Source organism: Solea solea, chromosome 4 (assembly GCF_958295425.1).
Source record: "Solea solea chromosome 4, fSolSol10.1, whole genome shotgun sequence".
NCBI classification, from domain to species: Eukaryota; Metazoa; Chordata; class Actinopteri; order Pleuronectiformes; family Soleidae; genus Solea; species Solea solea.
In genome coordinates, this window is record NC_081137.1 from 17,433,341 (window position 1) to 17,453,363 (window position 20,023).

Below are 20,023 nucleotides of genomic sequence, written 5' to 3' on the forward strand. Positions count from 1 at the left end.
CTCTGGACCTCCCGGGAGCCCATCACGGAGTCAGAAAGAGAGAGAGAGAGGAGGAGGAGGAGGAGGAGGGGGAGAGCAGCGGAGGGAGGGACACAGGAGGAGCCAAGAGGGAGGGGTTGGAGAGAGGAGCGCAGCAAATCCGAAAGGGTCATCATTACGTTGCTGGATTCTTTTACACTGGCGAGCGGCTGCGGTGTTTGTGTTGTGGCAGACAGCGTGTGAAGTTATGTGATCGCAGAACAAAAGGAGCAGGGAAGACGGGCACAATCCGATGCTGGGGAGGAACCAGAGGGATTCACTCACAGCTGGGGGGGCCCCCATCAACTCACTCTGTGACATCAGCGACCAATTCATCATCTCAACTTTGTTTTCTTTCTTTTTTTTTTTCCTCCACTCTGTTTCCTGCTCTGTTTTCTTGCAGTTTGACGAACACAAGTGAATTCAGTTTGGGATCATAAAGACACTTCTCACTTCATCTCTGCACACACGCGAGGGAAGTAAAGGGAGAGTAAAGGACTGTGATACCCTTCAGCGGACTGGGAGTGCACGTCCCTGTGTTGGGGGCAAGATGCTGCGCTATCTGATAAAGACCCTGCTGCAGATGAACCTGTTCAGCGACACGATGCGAGGTCCGTCGAACGGCACCGATCCGTTCTTCAACGTGTCACTGCCCTCCTTCAATAGCTCCCTGCTCGACTGGGGAAACTTCAGCGGCTCCAACGGTAAGACTCTCCTCTCTCTCTCTCTTGCCCTCTTTTCCTGACACTCCGTGAGGTCCACGAGGACCACCATGTTTTTGTTTTTTTTCCTAAAAATACTTCCTTCTTCTTCTTTTGTGATGATAATGTCAAGTTATAAATACAGAGCCTTGGAGGGAGGGAAGTGTGGGAAAAGTGGAATAGGAATTGTAAGAGTTGCATGATTTTTAATCCAAATTAAGATCAGACGATTTGTCCATTACTTTCTTGTTTGGTCCATAAAATGTCAGAAAACCTGGAATTGATGAGGTTCCTTGAATGTCTTTTTTAGTTTTATCCACAAGCCAAAAATAATTCAGTCTTAATGATTTCTTTGCTAAATAGAGCAAAGAAACCACAAAAGATTCACATTTAATAACTGAATAATCAAATAATCGTCGCAGCCCCTATCCGATGGAGCATGCATAATGGGTGTCCACGAAATGATGTTGACCGTGTATCAATATGCTGTACAGCTTTGCCACAGTAAAACCCCATTTTGGATAAAAGCTCCAGCTATTTAGAGGTAAAATATTAGCATGTCTGTCCCTCTGAAAATGGAACGGGTCAGCAGCAGATGATCTGGGATGATGGATCGCACTCCTGACAGAGTGTTTTGTGGGCTGTGAGTGAAATTTGACAGAGCAAGTGAGTGAGAAAAGGAGAGAGTGGGAGAGAGAGCGAGCGAGAGAAAGCATCACCCAATAACGCGCTGGGTTTTGCAGAGGCACGAGCCGGCAGTCTGCTCGCGCCGGTAAATGAAGCTGTCTGCTGTCAGGCATGATGGAGCGGAGCTGTCACATCTCCTTAACTTTTAGCCGCTATAGCCTTCTTAGTCTCTCTCCCGCCGTGTCAGTGATGAGACTCGGTCTCGCAGCACCTGCCTCTCTGTTGTTCTCCAAGTGGAATTCACAAAAGCTGTGTTGTTGTTGTTGTTGATGTTTTTTTTAATGGCCGTGGTGGAAGGAAGTGTGGTTTAATTGCGTGTCGGCGCAGGTTTACGATGAGGATGTCATGAAATGTACCCGCTGGGAGCGGCTCTGACGGCAGGGGCCGTGTATGCACACACGTGTGTTTCAGTAATTGTGTCTGCATGTGTGTGTGTTTGAATAGGGGGAAGTTAAGTCAAAAGACCACCATACCATACCAATGACATTCACACACACAGGAGTTTGCATTGACTCACTACTTCATTTGGAACCTAAACTGTAACCCTAACCTTGACCTAACCACAATTCAAATCTTGCCTCTAACTTTGGCAAGAGCCTCAGATCAGACCAGACTCTGGTCCTCTTCCATTCTTCCTTCCTTCTTTCTTTCTGTGTATTTAATATCCAGCTGTTTCAATTTTAAGCCTGAGGATGTGTGTCTCCCCTCTGTGAGTGTGTGTAGATAATCTGTGTGTGTTTTGTCACAGAGGGGGAGCGAGCTTTGCCTTTTGATGAGTGAACACTAGTGTGAGAAAGTTAGATTCCCCTCTATGCCCCAGCCACCACCACCACCACCACCATCATCCCAATAACCCATCTTTAAGCAGCAGCGCTGCTGGCCGTATTGGTAATGCCGAGTTTATAGCTCCACATTCGCCGGCCGCACACTTCTATCCCTTTCTCTCTTTCCATCCACGCGCTCTAATGGAGTGTAGATTGAGAGCGGCGCGCACTCCTGAGATCTATAGCGGCCCCCGATGAGAAAGCGAGCGTGCGACGCGAGAGGAGGAACAATGAATCCATTTGAGGGGAATCTATCTGCCGCTGAGCATCACTGATAGGCAGACGTGCCTCGCGTGCATCTGCCTTCATATTCTGTGGGATCTTTCCCCCCAGAGCTCCCACGGACACATTCTCCCCCCGCCGCAATCTTTTTAAGTGACGCCGATGCATTCATGGAGTCCAAATGAGAGAGCGGTGTGTAATAGATCGACTAGTTAGTGGTCGTTGAGATAAAGTACACAAGGTGTTTCCATTGTGGAGGGAGGTGTGAAGGATATAGATCAACCGCATGGAGAGAATGAAAGCCAAACACTGATATCTAAATTCCCATCTGCTCAGGAAATCGATGTCACTGTTTCCTCACAGAAAAAAAAAAAGTATAACTAGCAATTTCACTCACAACAAAACGTCCCTTTGTGGTCCTTGCCCAGATTTTAGATTGATTTCCCCCGCGTATTATTTATTATCTTTGGCCATGATAGAGATGTATTTTTCCAGCCATTGTGTGCCTGCTTCATGGGGGGGGGGGGCGTGGGTGGGGTGAGCTCTGCTGGTCAAGCCATGGGTATCCAGGCGAGGAGCTCGATAGCAAAGCGGTGGGCGGACAGCTTGTGTGGGTTGACCCGGAGCTCAGAGGGAGGCTCAATGGGAAAATCAATGCATCGCGGGCCGATAACCAATTTGGCAAATAATGGACAATTCACTCAAACACAACAGTGCAGTGCTGGGGACTGGCAAGTTTATCTATTAGTTCTTTCACTCGCTCACACACTCTTTTTTTCCCTCCCCACGTTATCGCACCTCGCCTGTTTTCTCTATCGACGTTTTGTTTTGGGATTTTTCAAGTCCCGCGACTGAGGCGCGCGGCGTCTAACCATTACCTGATTACACCTGACAGACACGTTTGTTTATCGAGTGGTCGGTTGATTCTTGGGCCGCTGAAGTCCAAATGGCTTCATTCGACGGCGTGAAGAATGCTTCGTGCGGACAAAAACACAGAGAACCTTCCTCTGAACTGCTTCAATTCCCACTTTCCATCCACACGTCGTCTTATTTGTGCGCCGGGACAACTTCTGTGACGTTCATAATCTCTGTGTTAAGACAGGCACTCTTTCGGGAACAGGTAAAAAAAAACACAAAAAAACCCAGAGCTTTAAGGGCTTGTTTGACTTGTGAATCGATATGGAAATTTTTAATGAAAGGCCAGCGCGCATCGACTAAATCCTTCCCCAAATCTGCTATAAAGATGTAAAAGTCCTCATTAGTGTGGTTACATTGTAATCAATATAAGCCTCAGCTTAGGTTTTAGTTTTTTTTATAAAAAATGGGAATACATTAAAGCAGAATCGTATCATAAGCACATGTTTCTCACTGTTGTTGTGTATACTATTGTGTTGTCATATGCCGTGTTTGTGTGTGTGTACACATATACATAGGCATCTGTGCATTTATGCGACCGGTGCAGACGGCGTCTGCTGCTGCACCGTGATTGTGTGCGTGTGTGTATTGTAATTTATGGGCACTAATGCAGCCATTTGTCCCTTCATTGAGGTCAAGAAGGCTCCCCTTTGCTCTGCTCACTATAAATCTGCGAGGGGGTGGGGGGGGGGGCATTAAGCCAGTGTGTGTCTATTCTCTGTGTGTGTGTGCATTTTACTTGCTAATTAATCCAAAAATATTTCAATATGCAAATCCCATGAAGGCATATCCCCCATACACATCGGCCACAACTGACTTTATTTGTGCAAGGTCTGAAGCGGAGCCGCCTGCAGAATCTTTATCGCCGCAAAATCAGCATTTTGCAAAGTCGAAGCCCGTTCAATTTGCACGCTCTGAATTCAAAAAGGAGGCTCTGGAAAACTACAGAGGGAAGGCGGTCAGCGTGGTGCCATGAAGCCCACCAGGAGTTCTGAGGGGAGGGTTAAACTTCCTTCACACGGAAACCGTGAGCTGACTGCGTGAGGCGGTGTGAACCGAGTCAGCACCTGCACAAGGGTTCTTTTTCCCCATTGTCATTGTCATTGCACAGTGGATTTAGTCAACGTGTTCCTCTGTGTTTCATCCACACAGTATAAAAACAACATCAGAAAAAGTTGTTCAAAAGAACAGCTCATTATTTTCTTTCTCTTTTTTTTCCAGCACAGCAGATGTGAGGATTAGACGCTTGCAGTACAGCTGAATGCAGCGAAAATCCTTCTTTCACGAGGCGTGACTGTTCTCTGATGATGTTTTACTTTTTTTGATTTGCAGTCGATACTGAGAGTTCAGGGTGTGTACCACATGGTGTGTGGGTCACCACTTCACCACTCTAACCTCATCTCTCACTCTTGACTGACAAAAGACAAAATGACCCAAAAAAACAACAAATAATTCTCTATTTTATCTCTTATACTTGTCCGTTAACTGAGGTTTCCTAACTATCTGACTCAGGTTCAGGTTAGCCATCTACAGTTGTCAGATGAGTCAAATTTAGAAAGGATCAATAAAACAGAGGATAAAATGTAAGCATTCACTACATCCACTTCATTATTGTTACTATATTCCACACATTTATTCACTGGCCATGTCTGGCTCATAGAAATGCATTATTAATAGATTCTTTGACATGTTTATTCATAGAGTGAGTCGAGCTCAGGGAAACCAACAGTTGTCTCCCCTCATTCTCACCTCGGCTTCACTCTGCCAACAACGGTAGCTGTGGCTCAGGAGGTAGAGCGGGTCGTCCACTAACCAGAAGGTCGGTTCCTCCGGTCTGCATACTGAAGTGTCCTTGGGCAAAACACTGAGCCCCGAATTGCTGTCAGTGTGTGAATAATGTGTGGCGCTGTTTACAGAGGCTGTAGGAATGTGTGTGTGTGTGAAAACAAAAGGTGAAACACCACAGACACAAACCTCTAGCGCGACGTCCACATCATTAGACGTGACCTTTCTCGGCGAGCGGCTGCTGATGTTGGCGGTGTGGCCGCAGCTGGGGACTTTGTAGTGCACTAGAAAGGGAATGTGTGATGACTGGCGAGGGCTCAGCGGTGGCTGGCCAGACAGACCATAGTAAGGGCAGGGCGTGGAGGGTTCTGATCTCGTCACACTGTTGGCGCCCGGCCCAAAGCGCGGCCATTATTCTGGCAGGCGGGGGTCGGGACTTTTCACACACACACACACACAGGCACGCCTGGCAATGCTCTGCGGAGCGTTATTTGGCGAAAAGATTTTAATTATCAGAGACGATTTGAATGAATAGTGAAGTGGAGTTCACGTTCGTCCACTGTAATGCAGTGTTTGACTGCCACCATCACATGTACTTGTTCAGCTGGGGTGTTTTTCAGAGCTAAACTGACAGCCTCGGCATCGTTACTCAACTTTGGTGTAAACTGTCGGCATAAAATGGTCCTTAACACACGAGCAGAGCATCAGTTGACTTAAATGAGATTAGAAGTGTTTCTTTCTTTGAGACTTAGTTGGAAGAGCCACTGTAAGAAGACAAGTATGTAAGTACTATGTCAGACACACACTGGAATCATAGAAATAACTTTTTTTGCAAATATCCCACAGTGTCAGAACTTTACAAGAGCAGCGGTCCTTACCATGGCTGTCTGATAGTTTCAAGTTGGAGCAAAAAGTGCTTGACAGACTATTCCTTCTAAGATATTCAATCAAATGTCCCTATAAGTCCAAGCTGCGCTCACACCACTCTCTGCCTGATCACATGTAACAACTTCAGAGAGTCTGATTCACCTCTAGACTGTATATTTTCAACAGATATCTGCATTTTGATATATAAACGTGACACCTGTAGTCCTCTCTTGATTTGCTAGTTGGTCTGTGAATCACTTCAAGGCTTCAAAACAGGACTTCTCAAATCAATGGTGGGTTGACCCTTGAGTCTGACCTGTTCGTACAATAAAAGTGAAGGTTGGAACTTAAAATGGGTAAAAAATGTATATTCTAGACAAATTTGGTAAAAAAAAAAAAAAAACACCATTCGGATAAAGCTTTCAGGAATCTGCTCCTCCCTCTTCTTCATCACCTGTGCGCCACCTCGTCTGCTTTTATCTCTCCCACCCCTCCATCGCTCATCCTCCGTTCCTTTCACCTCCTCTTCCATCTCACTCTATATTTGCCCACTTTCACTATCGGCCTCACCTCAATTTTTCTTTCAATTCCCCTTTGATTTATGGGCACAGCTGTGACATAAACAGGATTGTGTTTATCCCCACACTATGGGGATAAAACATCACCGAAAAAGATAAATAGAAAAAGAAAAATCGAGCGAATGCATTCCGAACGTACAGTAAGCATTATGTGTGTGGCAGCCGCTTGTTAATGAACGATCTACATACATATCCCCCTCCCCTTCTTCTTCTCCACCTTTCATGTGCTCCTCCACATTATACCTCCATCTGTTCCTCCCATCCTGCCCCGTAAGAACCCTCCCTCCTCGCTCTCTTCTCTGGGTTGGAGGATGAGGAACATCAGGCGGTGCTCGGCAGGCTCAGAGTCACCTCAGCAGTCAAGCTGGGCGCCCAATTACAGACAGATCATCTCAGCGTGTTCTCGGCTGCGATCAGCTTGAGCCTCCTTGTCGGGGTTTCCATCAAACGCGGGCGGACCGCGGCATCTCATCGTCCACACACTTTCACTCTGAAGCCTCAATCTTTAGCGGCGGCATGGGCTGACTGTTGAAAGAAACGCTGGCCCGAGAGTTCTGTGAAGCAGTAAATGATCAGTGGGTTTGGATGAACCTGGACCGAGTGTTTTTTTTGTTTTTTTTTGGTGAATATAGAGACAAAGGAAACAAATAGAGAACCAAAAAGTTAGTTTGTCCGTCTGACTTTATCAGATAGACCCTTTTTTTTTGGTGCAGTGGCGTCTATTAGCCCCCTATGTCTGGGATAATATGCAGAATTATGTACATAACCAAGTGGAAATGGTAATGAGGTTTAGTGAAAATGGACACTGAAGGAGGAGGAGGAGAGAAGGAGAAGGAGAGCCAGTGCGAGAGGGCAAGTGAAGCTACTTTGTAAGCAGAAAAATATTTCTGCATATGCTAATAGAAGCTTGGACAGCTTCCTCAGGTGATGACCACGACCACATTGGAACGATGATAAGATCGAGGACGGTGGTTAGATTCACACGTCAGGTGCAATGTGTGGCTGAAGATTAGTGTTAGGTATGGATTAGCGATGATAACTTCCTGGACGTCGTATAATTGTCTGTGTGGCATTCATTCAATTTCACAAAGTGTGGAGGGAGATGAGAGTATGATAATGCGGGTTTGTTCCACGGGGGGGGTGGCATGCTGTTTACAGATTTACAGGAATAAATAAATGAATGAGCGTTATGTCCCTTTCTCTTCGGAGATGGGACTGTTTTAGTTTGCGATAATGGAAAAGCTGACAGGGCGCCTGTGTCTGTAACTCATTTTACATAAAAATAAAAACCCGGCCATTGTATCAGCATTTTTATGCCTCGCTCTTTAAATGTGTTCCGCGGTAGCTCGTGAAATAATCACAAAGTTGAGACTATACGTGTCCGGGCAAGTACAACTTTCAAACTTGTACTTTGTTTTTTCAACTGGAGACATTTGCCATGAGCAAATCACAAAAGCTGCAGTTTAACCGTTCTATTTTTGCTTATTTTATGTCACAGGGGATTCATATCTTTTCAAGTTTCCGTCCGTATGTTAGCGTATGAATATTTTAATGGTATCTCATGTGGTAGTGTGGCTCGGTCTACTTTGTAAACACAGTTAATAGTGTTCTGAACATGTTCCAATATATAAGCCTAGGATTCAGCAAGTTAATGGTCTAAACACATGCATTGTTTAAATAAACCAAATCGGGACACAAAAAAAAAGAATCAATGTCTCCTTTAATGAACCCTTTCCCAACTGAGAACTTCAGTATATAAAGAGGCCGTCAGTATCAATCATCTGAAGCTCGCGTACGAGGAGGGGGTCACTCAAAATGAGGGGTTAAGTGTGCCGATGACTAGAGGGTCACCCAGAGAGGTCGTAACCCCTAACCCGACTACAACCCCCGCAGTAGAGGGTCAACCCCTCCCTCCCTCCCTCCCTCCCTCCATCCCTCCATCCATCCTCACAGCATCTGAAGTGAGTCGTAGCTGCCCCTGAGTTTATTGAGCGTGATGACACAGTGTCTTTGTTGCTCACAGCTGCCCCTGCTGCCCCTGCTGCCCTCTATTGTTATTCCAGTCCCGTGTGATTAGTCATGAATGGGTGTCAGAAATGTCGCCGCAGCACATTATTATTGCATTAATGGAGACTTACTGTACGTTTGAGACGGATAGAGATATTCGGGTCAACGACGGGGTTCTTAATATTGAATGAACTAGAGCAATTTCTTTATAAAATAGATATTAGATAGAATATTAATAATTTATATTCATAAATCAAATTACAAGGGGAAAACCATTTTAAAATTTGATTTGAAAGATTTTGCCATTTTTTAATCATCGTCAATGGCCGATTATTATTTAACTCATGATCTCAATATTACTTATTTGTGTAAGGTTAATTCAAGTTAATTAAGTTAAAGGTTCCGTTTTACAAACTTACCAAAAAAGGCATTGTAACTTCATCCTAAGGGGTATCTGACAATTACCTGTTTCTTGTATTTAATATTTAGTTTAATCGCCATTGTTGTTTAAAAAATATAAATGCACTGTAGTGCAGACACAAAATGCAAAAATATGAAAAAATCTCTGTCCTCTAGGGGGGGCGTAACAGAAAATAATTGAGAACCACGGCCCTAACCTAAACCCAATTCTAACCATAACACTAAAACCAGGTCTTAACTCCCCAAAAAGCTCCTCAAAAAAGTGAGGACCTGCCAAGATGTCCTCACTTTGCCAAAGTGTCCTCACTCCATAGGGTTTTATACGATTTCTGGTCCTCGCAAAGCCACAGATACAAGAACCCACACACACACACACACACTGTAACACATATAGCTGTCTCTAAAATCCATCTCACATCCCAATTCCGCTGCCAATTACCTTTTAAATCCATTTGTGGGGGAAAGAAACAGGCAGTGACAGTGTCAACACTATTGGTCATGCATGCCCATGAATACTAAAAATATGAAAACAGTAGCGTGAGCAGTGCGGCTCACACATGGCGGATTTGTATTTTACGCCGTAATATGTTCGTCCTCCTGCCACATAGAGTGTTTTCAGCTCTGTGTGTGTGTGTGTGAATATGCACAGATGTCCGTGCTGTGCATGATTCACTCCACAAAGCTCGAAAACAAATCTAGTGCTTTCATTTCTCTTCAGACTCTTAAACATTTTCAACCCCCATTTTAATTTAGCCCTGTCATTTTTTGTTTTTTTGCTGAGCTCGGACTGTATTTGTGCAGCCAAAATGTGGCCTTGAAATATGAATCTCCTCTGCGTCCAAGTGCAGAGTCTTGTTTTGGCAACATCTCCGTGGGAAATAAAATGAAAAAAAAACAAAAAACGGTTGATTGCAGCGGCGACTGTGAATAAATTGATTCTACAGTAAATGAATTAAAACCAGAAGAATGACTGCTCTTTAGCTGCCGCTCTCGTGCCGAATCCATACATTGATTCATTCCACGCTGGATGAATACAGAAATGATATTCAGTGTCCTGAAGCGGTAACTCATCCACTGTATGATTAGTTCATTATGATTTGACGCATGGTCTCAGTTTATGCTCCGATGAATCTGTCATACCACATGCCAATGTTGATTAATTAGCTGATATTTTAAGTGTGTGCCGTGCATGTATTTGGTACCTCTTAAGGACCTTTTGCGGCATAAACGGGGTGATGTATCATTGTCATGGAGACCACAACCTGGTCCTAATTAAGGCAGGACCTCATTTTTGCGTTACAGGTGAAGTTTAGGGCTAAGATTATGGATTATGGGGAGGTTAAGATTAGGCATTAACGAGTTACGGTTCAGGTCAGGGATAAGGTTTTGTTTAGGCTGTGTCCTAACCTGTGTGTGTGTGCCACAGAACCGCACCTGCATCAATTACTGGGCAATTTACTAAGTAAACACTAATTTACTAATAATATCCATATTCATATATTGAAAAAGCCACACACACATATACACAAACTTGTTTTTCTATCTAAGTGAGGACACTGTATACTGTATATATAATTTAAAAGGGTAATTTCACCCAAAAAATATAGTTTTTTTTAATAATTTCCAGGAATAAATGTGTTATTTGCTCATCAGACAGTGGATCTGAGATACACGTCTCATTCCCACAACAACAGAGGAAGTTTGGATTGAAAAAAGATGAAATGAAAAAGTCGACGTCAAAGTCACTTCCCTTCAAAGAAAATAAAAGCCTCGCTCTGCTCTTCACTGTGTTTCTGTCAATTACAGCAAGTGAGTAAAAGATCTGAAAAATGAAATCAATTAAAATAGCATCATAATGATTTTAAGTGTATTCTTCATTTGACCAAGTGAAAACAAATGGGTGAAACAGCCCTTTAACCATAAGAACTACTGTAAGTGACCAGTCAAAATGTCCCCACAAAGACAGGTTTGTAAATTTTTTGGACCTATAAAGATATAAATATCTCCCCCCAAACACACTTTCTTCTTCAGATGGACTAAAGTTAACTTTTAATTGCCCACATATCAACGCAATGTAACAAATTAAAAACGTACGTTTGTCAAATATTTAAATTCTGACATTTCGTACCGCTGCCTCGCGTTATCTCTGATCTCCGCATGAGATGTGACAATTTGACTTGGGGCGGTTAATTAAAATAGCTGCGCAATGTAAAGTAAATGTCACTTTGATTAGGTTTTATTCAATTTAACTTTGTGACAGGGAGCACACGGAGAGAACAAACACACCGCTGCCGTGTCAGCCCAAACAAAAACTAATGAAAAGTAAAGACGGGAAAAAAAAGGAAGAAATCTGTAGGATAATAAGCTTGCTGCTTAAGTGATAAGAACATCTGTGCACTCACGGCACACTTTAATAAAAACCCCTGCTGTTGATGTAGACTCACTGACATGTAGCCTGGCTACATGTCTGATGAATCTCTGTTTCTTCTTCTTACTTTTTTGAAGCTGCAGATTTTAGAATTGGATGTAAACAGTATGAATCCAACGAGTCAACCTGCCCTTTATCAACAGTGCAGGTTTCTGTGGGTGTTGTAATGGTGCGGGATTAGTTTTGTAGCTGAGTCACGTTTGAAATGTGTTGTTAACAGCTTCATACGTTCATAAATGGTCAACCCTAGACACCCAAGTTTGTGATATCGGTATCGGACACCAAAAAGTGGTATCGTCCCATCCCTAATATTACGACTAGTCAATTATTTATTTTTGCATATAGTTCTGTAATCTATTCTATGGCACTTAATTTTCAGCATTTTATATTTTGTTTTTTGTTTTGTTTTTTATCCTATTTTGGCCCATGCAGTTTCTATGAAGCACTTTCATGGTGTAATTCAAATATTGATTGGGTGATTGGCCACAGTTTACCCTCTTGTGATATAAACTATAAAGTGATAAAGTAGAAGTCTCAAAGTTGTTTCATGAAGGTGACAGTCAGTGCCAAATGCATGTTAAAGGTTAGATTTGGTTTTCTTAATGTCATGTAAACATGGTTAGTCTGATTAAAATCTAGTCCAGTCTTAGTCGGACTAACATAGTCCGATTACTCCTGCATGTATACTCTTAGTCAGACTGGAGTCTGAAGTTTCCTCCACGGTCTTTGACCTGGAAGTAGAAGGAGACCACATATGAACGGCAGTAAAAGGGCTACAGGAAACTGATTCAATACGTGCTAGCTCACAGCTAGCTACGGAAGCCGAGTCAGACATACATGGCCAATAAATCTCTCCGCATGTATACCCAGACTCAGCGAGTTGTCCACTTACCCGTCTTAGTCGGACTACGGCCTTAGCTCGATTAAACGGTGCATGTAAATGTACTGAGTGAGTCTAATGAACCTCATGGACCTCCACAATCACCTGCTGCAGTTATGTCAACATTTGGTGGAATCAGCGACACCAAGAAATGAGGAAATGAGGCAGTCAAGGAAGGACCTGTCCCGTATTTTAAAGGTGTGTTTGCTATAGTCATAACATAGGTTCATCAAAGATGACCTTCATCTTGAAATGAATGTCCATTGGACAGGTAGTAGATCTTATGCTGCTTATCCAAAACTCAACCTCAGAAGAGGGTCACAGATCCTCCCGCCAAGTGTCAACGGAAAGAGTGATACTGACGTGGACAGACAGCAGGGGCGATGAGAAAGCTGAAGAATGGGTCCACGGTGTCAGAGACTGTTTTGAATGACGGATGGCTGAAGGTGGTAAAAGGTGTGTGGGAAAATTGATGTGAGAGTGAAGCTCTGGAGAGTGCGAGAGGAAAGCCTTGACGGATAAAGGAGGAAGAGTAAATGAGGATGGAGGATGACGACAGTGGATTTTCTGGAACGATGATGCCGGGTAGTGATAGTGGATTTGTGATCACAGACACACACACACACACACACCTGTGAAACAGATCATGGAAGAGTCGATAAAGCTGCATCATAGCGTCTTCTCTAAAAGAGTAGAAAAATCTGCCCTCTTCTAATCCAAACACATCATTTTACCAGTTTATTTTCTTTTTTACCACATATTTATTAGTTTTTTTGTCATATGGTCATGTTCAATATGATCATGTGCGTTTTAATTTGCTTATTTTTAATAATAAATTGAATATATTTCACAATTTAAAGCATTAAAGGCTTTAACTAAAAAAACACACAATATCAATAACTATCAAAATAAAAATAATGTATATGGGATACAATTATAGCAAAACTACTATATACGTGTGTAATTAGATTGACTTAAATGTCAAGACCTGTGAATGTGTCAGAACCTAGAAATGTGCATGTGTGAATTGAGATTTATACATTTATACATATTGTAAAAGCAATTATTCACAGTTTTTCACCCACTTACAGATTTCGTCTTACCCTATACATAATAAGTGCAGGTTCCTGCACTCGTTCACAAACCTGTCACTACATTTATAGATAATTAGAACACTTTTTACACGGCATTTGAATGATAATCTATCATAAGTGCCTCCTTAGTGACAAACCAGACACGTTTTCAGTGAATTTGACTTTGTATAGTTCCTGGAATGTTGGTTTAACTTCTTAGTTTTGAAGGATTTCTTACTTTTAGAACACCTAGATACAATGTCTTATTTGAAGTATGCTTATAAAATGTAATTATCTCATTGCACTGACAAAAACCCACTTCTTTCTAGTATTAATCACTTCAAATCATCTATTTTCTTTCTTATAATTCAGATTTCTTTGCAGTGTAGCGTACATTTGGGAACATACTTTTTAGCAAAGTCAAAGTTAGCTAGAAACAAAGCACGCATTCCCTGAGAGGAAAAGCCGAGGATGGATTTGAGGATGAATTTGACCGGCAACAGAGAACCCTCTGGCCTTACATCCTCCGTCCACTCTGACGGAGCTGAGGCCGTGAACTTAAACTCGGGATGAGGGGCTGTGTCAGAAGCGCCGGCGGGCAGAGACGCAGTGACACGACCAGCACAAAGACGGGACAGTGAGGGGAGAAAGAAAGACGGAAAGAAAGAGTGGCGGGGGCCACAGGGCAACAGGGGAGACTGACATTCTCAGGCACTTTAATAAATGTATTAAGATTGGCAGTTGGACTCGCTGTTCACCCGCCTGATTAGCATAAAACTATTTATTAGGCTGATTTCCCAGGCCGAGAGCAGAGAGAGAGAGAGCAGGGAAAGGAGCGGAGGGGATCGACGGCTGGCAGAAGGTTAAGGGCAAGTCACCATGGAAACAGACTGTGTGGTTAGCGGGGAGTGATTGGGAATTGTGGACGTCCATTTACAGTCGGAGGAGAGACACCCACTCCCCCCCCGCGGGTTAGAGATCAGAGATGAGTGCGAGCTCGTTTGAGCAGACTCTGAAAATCACTGCGGGGACTTTTGTATGAGAGCATGAAAATTCATGGTGGCACCTGGGATTGTGACAGTTACATATGCTGCGGCTCCTACAGGTGAGCAGAGCTCATACTCTCCGCGGTTCACTCAACCTACATACACACATTTCACATGCAATTAGTCTCATTACAGCCGCTCTAATCTCTGCGCACCCACTCGCATGCACGGACTCACTTCTTGCAGGTCTTCATTAGCACTAATCAGGGTCAGGCGGGTGCCCACAGCAGGGCCTACACTTCACACCTCTATAGTACAGAAATATCTGTGTGTGTGTGTGTGTCGGTATTACTAATGTTGTGGGGACCTACATCTGTTTACACAGTCACACTTGTCTTCCTTATGGGGACAAAAAGCAAGTCCCCATAAAGTAAATTATGAAATTTTAAGGTGAAGACATGTTGTAAGGTTATGTTGAGGTTAGGGTTAGGGTAGAGTTAGGGTCAGGGTTAGGATTAGGATTAGGTCTGTAGTAATTAGGGTTAAGGTTAGAGTAAGTCTCCAGGAAATTAATGTAAATCAATGCAATGTCCTCTGAAGTCATAGAAACCGTGTGTGCGTGTGTGTGTGTGTGGCAGGAAGAATAAATAGTTTTCAGAATAGTGTGCTCAGAATTCTGACTTTAATCTCAGAATTCGACTTTTATCTCTTTGGCTTTTTCTTTAATCTCAGGATTTTTTCTTTAATTTCAGAATTCTGACTTTAATATCATAATTCATGCTGTTTTATTTTGTTAGTATTTTTAACACTTCTAAATCATTTCACCTTTATTAATACTTTTAAGTCAGCTACAGACTTCTCACTGGAGGCAGATTTATTCCCAATAAAATCATTTGCTCTCTCATCATCCTCTTCCTCACATGTACTTCACACACTGGTTTAGTGAGATTAGATTAAGATGGAGCGAGACATAAATTGACTCTAATTATTATTATGTCATTTGTTTAATTTTTTACACACACCCAGGTTTATACAGTAGGATATTATTTCTGATTTTACCACCAGAGGAAGCTCGCGTACCACTGTTTGAGAACCATGGCTTTATTGCATTTCATCACTCTTATATTTTTTAAAACCTTTCCGTTCAACTTCTTTATGTATTAAAGGACTTACTTGACTTCTTTTCGTTGTAAAACGTGTCATCTAATTAAATTAAATACTGACTTTTCTTTTCTCTCTTTTTATCATTTTATTTCAATCTGCTTTTTTTTTTATTTAAACTGCCTGCTCTTATTATGCTAATTTCTAATTCTCCTCGTGTGTATTTGCTAGATTCCCTTCAGGACAATTAATGAGCATGTCGTTCATTTATTTATTAATTCGCTCGTGAATTCACCGTAGTTGTAGCTTCTTTTTTAACCTCATTAAGTTCACATGTACAAGGTAAGACAGGCATGAGGCTAATATTCCTAATCAGCAGCTCATACGCTACATGACCACCACCTCATTATAGACGCTCATTATCGCACATATACGCCGTTGATGCACAGGTTTAACCAGCAGCCATATTAAATCTTACTTATTTGATATTATACCAAAATATACGGTGGATTATGATCTTAAAACTACAATTTTAGTACAATTTTATTCTCTCTTTTTGTTGCAGGGTGTATAAATGTCATCTGAACAGATGCCAAACTTTGCATTATATAATTAGCACTAGGAATAAAGAGCCAGGCATAAACATAGGTACAGTTTTAGAACAAAACTAAGAGGGAAGGAGGCTATACTTGTTCATTTCCTCTTCATATTATTACTATTATTATTATTTTTGCTGCTTTTAATCAGTTAAAATATTGAACCGATCACAGAATTTGCTTCTTATCATCCTGTGTTTGCACTTAAGGCTTATAAACATTATGATAATTCATGTTTTCACTGCATTAATAGAAAATAAACGTAAAGGAAGCACATTTAAATGCATATTCTATTGTGTAATAGCATCTTTTAATGTAGATTTTCTCTTCATATGGAACTTTTGTATTATTGCGATGATTGATGCACAAAATTTAAACTAAACAACAATGATAATAATGATAATAATAGTAATATAGCACCAGGATGGCCTTAAATATTTTATTATATTCCATTACAGTGTGTGTGAGAGAGTTAATAGGTCATGTTAAGGTTTACATCTCTCTCTCCCTCTGGTCTTGTTTAGGCTCATATGTTATTTACGCTAATCGATGCCACTGGATCTTCCTGTTAAACCCATTATTTTACTGAAGCTGCTGGACTTTTGGCTGATTTAGTGTAATATAGATACATATTTTTTGATATTCACTCACAGTTTTAAGCTCCATCTACTTGTTTTTCACAAAGACTACGTGCGTCACACGCCGTGGCCTTTGAAATCGCTCGATTAAGAGCTGCAATAACAAGCAGGGGAGAGAACGAGGCCGTGCAGACGGCATCTGTAGTGACGCATCTTCACAGTTACTCACACACCGGTGTGAGATCATACTCTTCAAACTGAGGGATTACATGTTACTTCAAGATCCATTTATTGGACAAGGACAAATATTCTCCTATGACTTTACATTCAAATGAGACAGGTGAGAGCACGGGTGTCGGGAGAGAAGCAGCTGCTTTGTGTGAGGGCTGATCTCACCCCTGTGCGGGGGGGGGGCATACTGTACTGTACTTACCTCACAGGGCTGACGGCAGTGACATCATCACCTGATGTCATCATGTGACCTTGTGCCGCAGCTGCTGGCTTTACCTCGCCAACAAAGAAAAGTGTAGGAGGGAAGTGAGTCAGAGCCATGTGATGTCACCTGTAAGACAATACAATCGTTCCTTGGACTGCTTTTCTTTTCTCTTGAGTGAGTTTCTCTTATTTTATTTTATTTTTATTTCTTTTATTTTTATTTTTATTAATATTTTTTAGTTTAATTTAAGTTTTGTTTATTTATTTTATTTTATTTTATTTTATTTTATTTTATTTTATTTATTTTATTTTATTTTATTTTATTTTATTTTATTTTATTTTATTTTATTTTATTTTATTTTATTTTATTTTATTTTATTTTATTTTATTTTATTTTATTTTATTTTGTAGACTAAAGGACTTTTTTCTTGCTTATTTTAACCATAAAAGGGCCAGAAAATTGCCCATTTTTTCCAGAATAATAGAAAAACAAATAAGTTTGATTTAGAAAAAACACTATAGTTATAAATGAACACCAGATGTTGTGTGTTAAATTTGAAATGTAAACAGTATAAAACATATTTAAACCAAAACAGGCCAAAAAAATGGACACTTTTCCCAGAATAACTTTACAAATCTGGCAATTATTTACATTTACAACATATGTACTATGTTAAATAATGTATTAACAATTTAAAACCAAGACATTTGTTGTTTCCTGCAACAGCGTAACAGAACCGTAATAACCCCATGCTCTGGCTTTGACGTGCAACTTCCCAGCTTTCAGAAACCGCTGGGATTTTTTCTGATTGCACAAACCGTGGCGTAATTACGGCAATATAATAATAATTAAAAAGCCTCTCAGGCCTCGTGAAAACAGAGAAGAGCTGGAAATGCACCCAGAGAAACAAACCGGCTGTGAGCCAGGCGAGGGCAGAGGATGAAACCGGTTGTTTCCGTGTACAAAGTAATCTTCACGTGCGACTGCCAAGCTGTTCACGTAATGAATTCAAAACAGAGATGAAACCGAATCGCAAAACAGGGGCCGAGCACAAAGCAGACAATCAAACGTTATAATCCATGAATACAAAGTATTTTCATTCCATACTTTTTTCCCTCTTTTTTACTTATAATAATAATAATGAATACGTCTCACACCAAGCGTTCATTTAATTGAATAACACACTATTTTCCTCTGTTTATTTATGAACTGATTATCTTTTTTTTCCTCTTAATTCATTTGTTCGATCACTCCCTGAGTCTATTTCCATTTCGGAGCTGAAGATTAAAATATTTTCCTGAGGCGCCGAAAAACAAGAGAGATGGATTTTTTTATCCATTACTTTTTATTTACTTATTTATTTGCTTTTATGAGACGTCGTCTCCTATTTGTGTTCCTTTTGTACTCTCAAATGCCTTTATGTGATGTGTTGTTTTTATCGATATTGTCATTTGGTGCTTTGTCAAAGCGCTTGGTGAAGTACGTTATTTTATTATTATTATTGTTATATCATATAAAACAGTAACAGAGTCAGATAACGGTGTTGTTTAGTTGCAGTGGGCGTCCATTGCCGCCTTCTTCCTCCTCTTATCTCTTCTTCCTTTTCTCCTCCTCCAGGAGGAGAGGACATGGTTCAGCATTCGTCCACACAATTAGCAATATTGGCTGCACATTTTCTGGGTAAAATGTGAGTGTTTAGGCGGCGGTGGCAGGGGACGGGGTGTGTCTCCTCTCTCTGTTCCTCTCTCTGTCATCCTCTTCCAGCCGAGTGGAGCTTTGCATTTCAAAGGGCTCTTGCCTTTCTCTCAAAGAATGGCCTGCACACGTCAACAAATGTCAGGGGTCAAAGGGCAGCGCTTCGTCAATGGACCGAGGACGAGTCAGTGACTGTGGGAGACAACACTGCAGACGCAGTAAAGTGGATAATAGGCTTTGATTTGGTAGCATTAACCACACAAAGCTGTATTGTTGTTATATGAGGTTTGAAGGCACAAGTGCTGTTTACACACAATTTATCTCAATCAAATGAACAATAAAACAACCAAAAAACACCTAGGGCAATTCACCAACAATATACAATATAATATAATAACAATATAATCACAAGAGCGACCTCAAGTGGAATCATTGAAGCCCCTGACATGCTGGCAGTCATCACACTCCAAAATGAATCTTGACAAAAAGTCAAAATCAGACTTTGGAAAGCACAATAAATGAGATTTGGACACATTGACTGACTTGTTTTCTATCTACATCCTTGTTCTGCTCAGATCAAGTAAATAAGACATAAACAACAACACAGTTTAAGGTGAATTAGGCCGTTAATGGTTGTTGACAATGTTGACAAAATGAGAGCCCTCATTCAGAGCTATGGCTCCCTCTTGTGGCCTCGTGGGGGAAACACAGCCTCGTCATTTCTTACCTCAGACTTCAATCGTCCCTGCTGTTAAGGCTTCACCAATATTTAACCTATCTTACAATTAAACGGGAAGAGTAGCACGGCTCTCATTAAATAGATCAGGTCATTTCTCGCTGCGCTCTGATCAGTTTTCAGGCCGACGAGGAAGGTTGTTGTCGCCGTGGAGAACAGCTGCGGACAGACTCCTCACAGCTGTTCAGCCTCGTTTATATTCACACAGACCGCCAGGCGAAAAGGAGGGAGAAGAATTCCCTTGGGATTATGTGACTCAGCCAGACCTGAGTGTCCCTGTGATACCAGTGTGAGACACCAGATGTCAGCAGCACATCGCAGTGTGTGCAGCCATTCTGCTGTACTGGTCTAATGATCATCACATGATGGAATTACATCAATAAATAAGGGATCAGACACATTCAATTCCAAATTAAATCCATACGCAGTATAAATAAATCGTATTTGGGTCTTTTTCTGACCTGATATTTGATGTAACGGTGAATTGGAG

The 20,023-nt window shown here is 41.6% G+C and overlaps 1 protein-coding gene across 5 annotated transcripts in view; it reads left to right on the plus strand.

Moving 5' to 3' along the window:
- Positions 1–216: 216 nt before the first annotated feature.
- Positions 217–20,023, plus strand: part of robo3 (roundabout, axon guidance receptor, homolog 3 (Drosophila)) — a 159,656-nt gene continuing 139,849 nt past the window's right edge. For 3 of the 5 annotated variants that reach the window (XM_058627181.1, XM_058627184.1, XM_058627187.1), the window contains exon 1: positions 218–722. In XM_058627181.1, the coding sequence (XP_058483164.1) occupies positions 569–722 (154 nt within the window). In that variant the 5' untranslated portion in view covers positions 218–568. Of the gene's footprint in view, positions 723–20,023 lie in introns of all 5 variants that reach the window. The other 2 variants (XM_058627182.1, XM_058627185.1) reach the window with 2 other exon arrangements.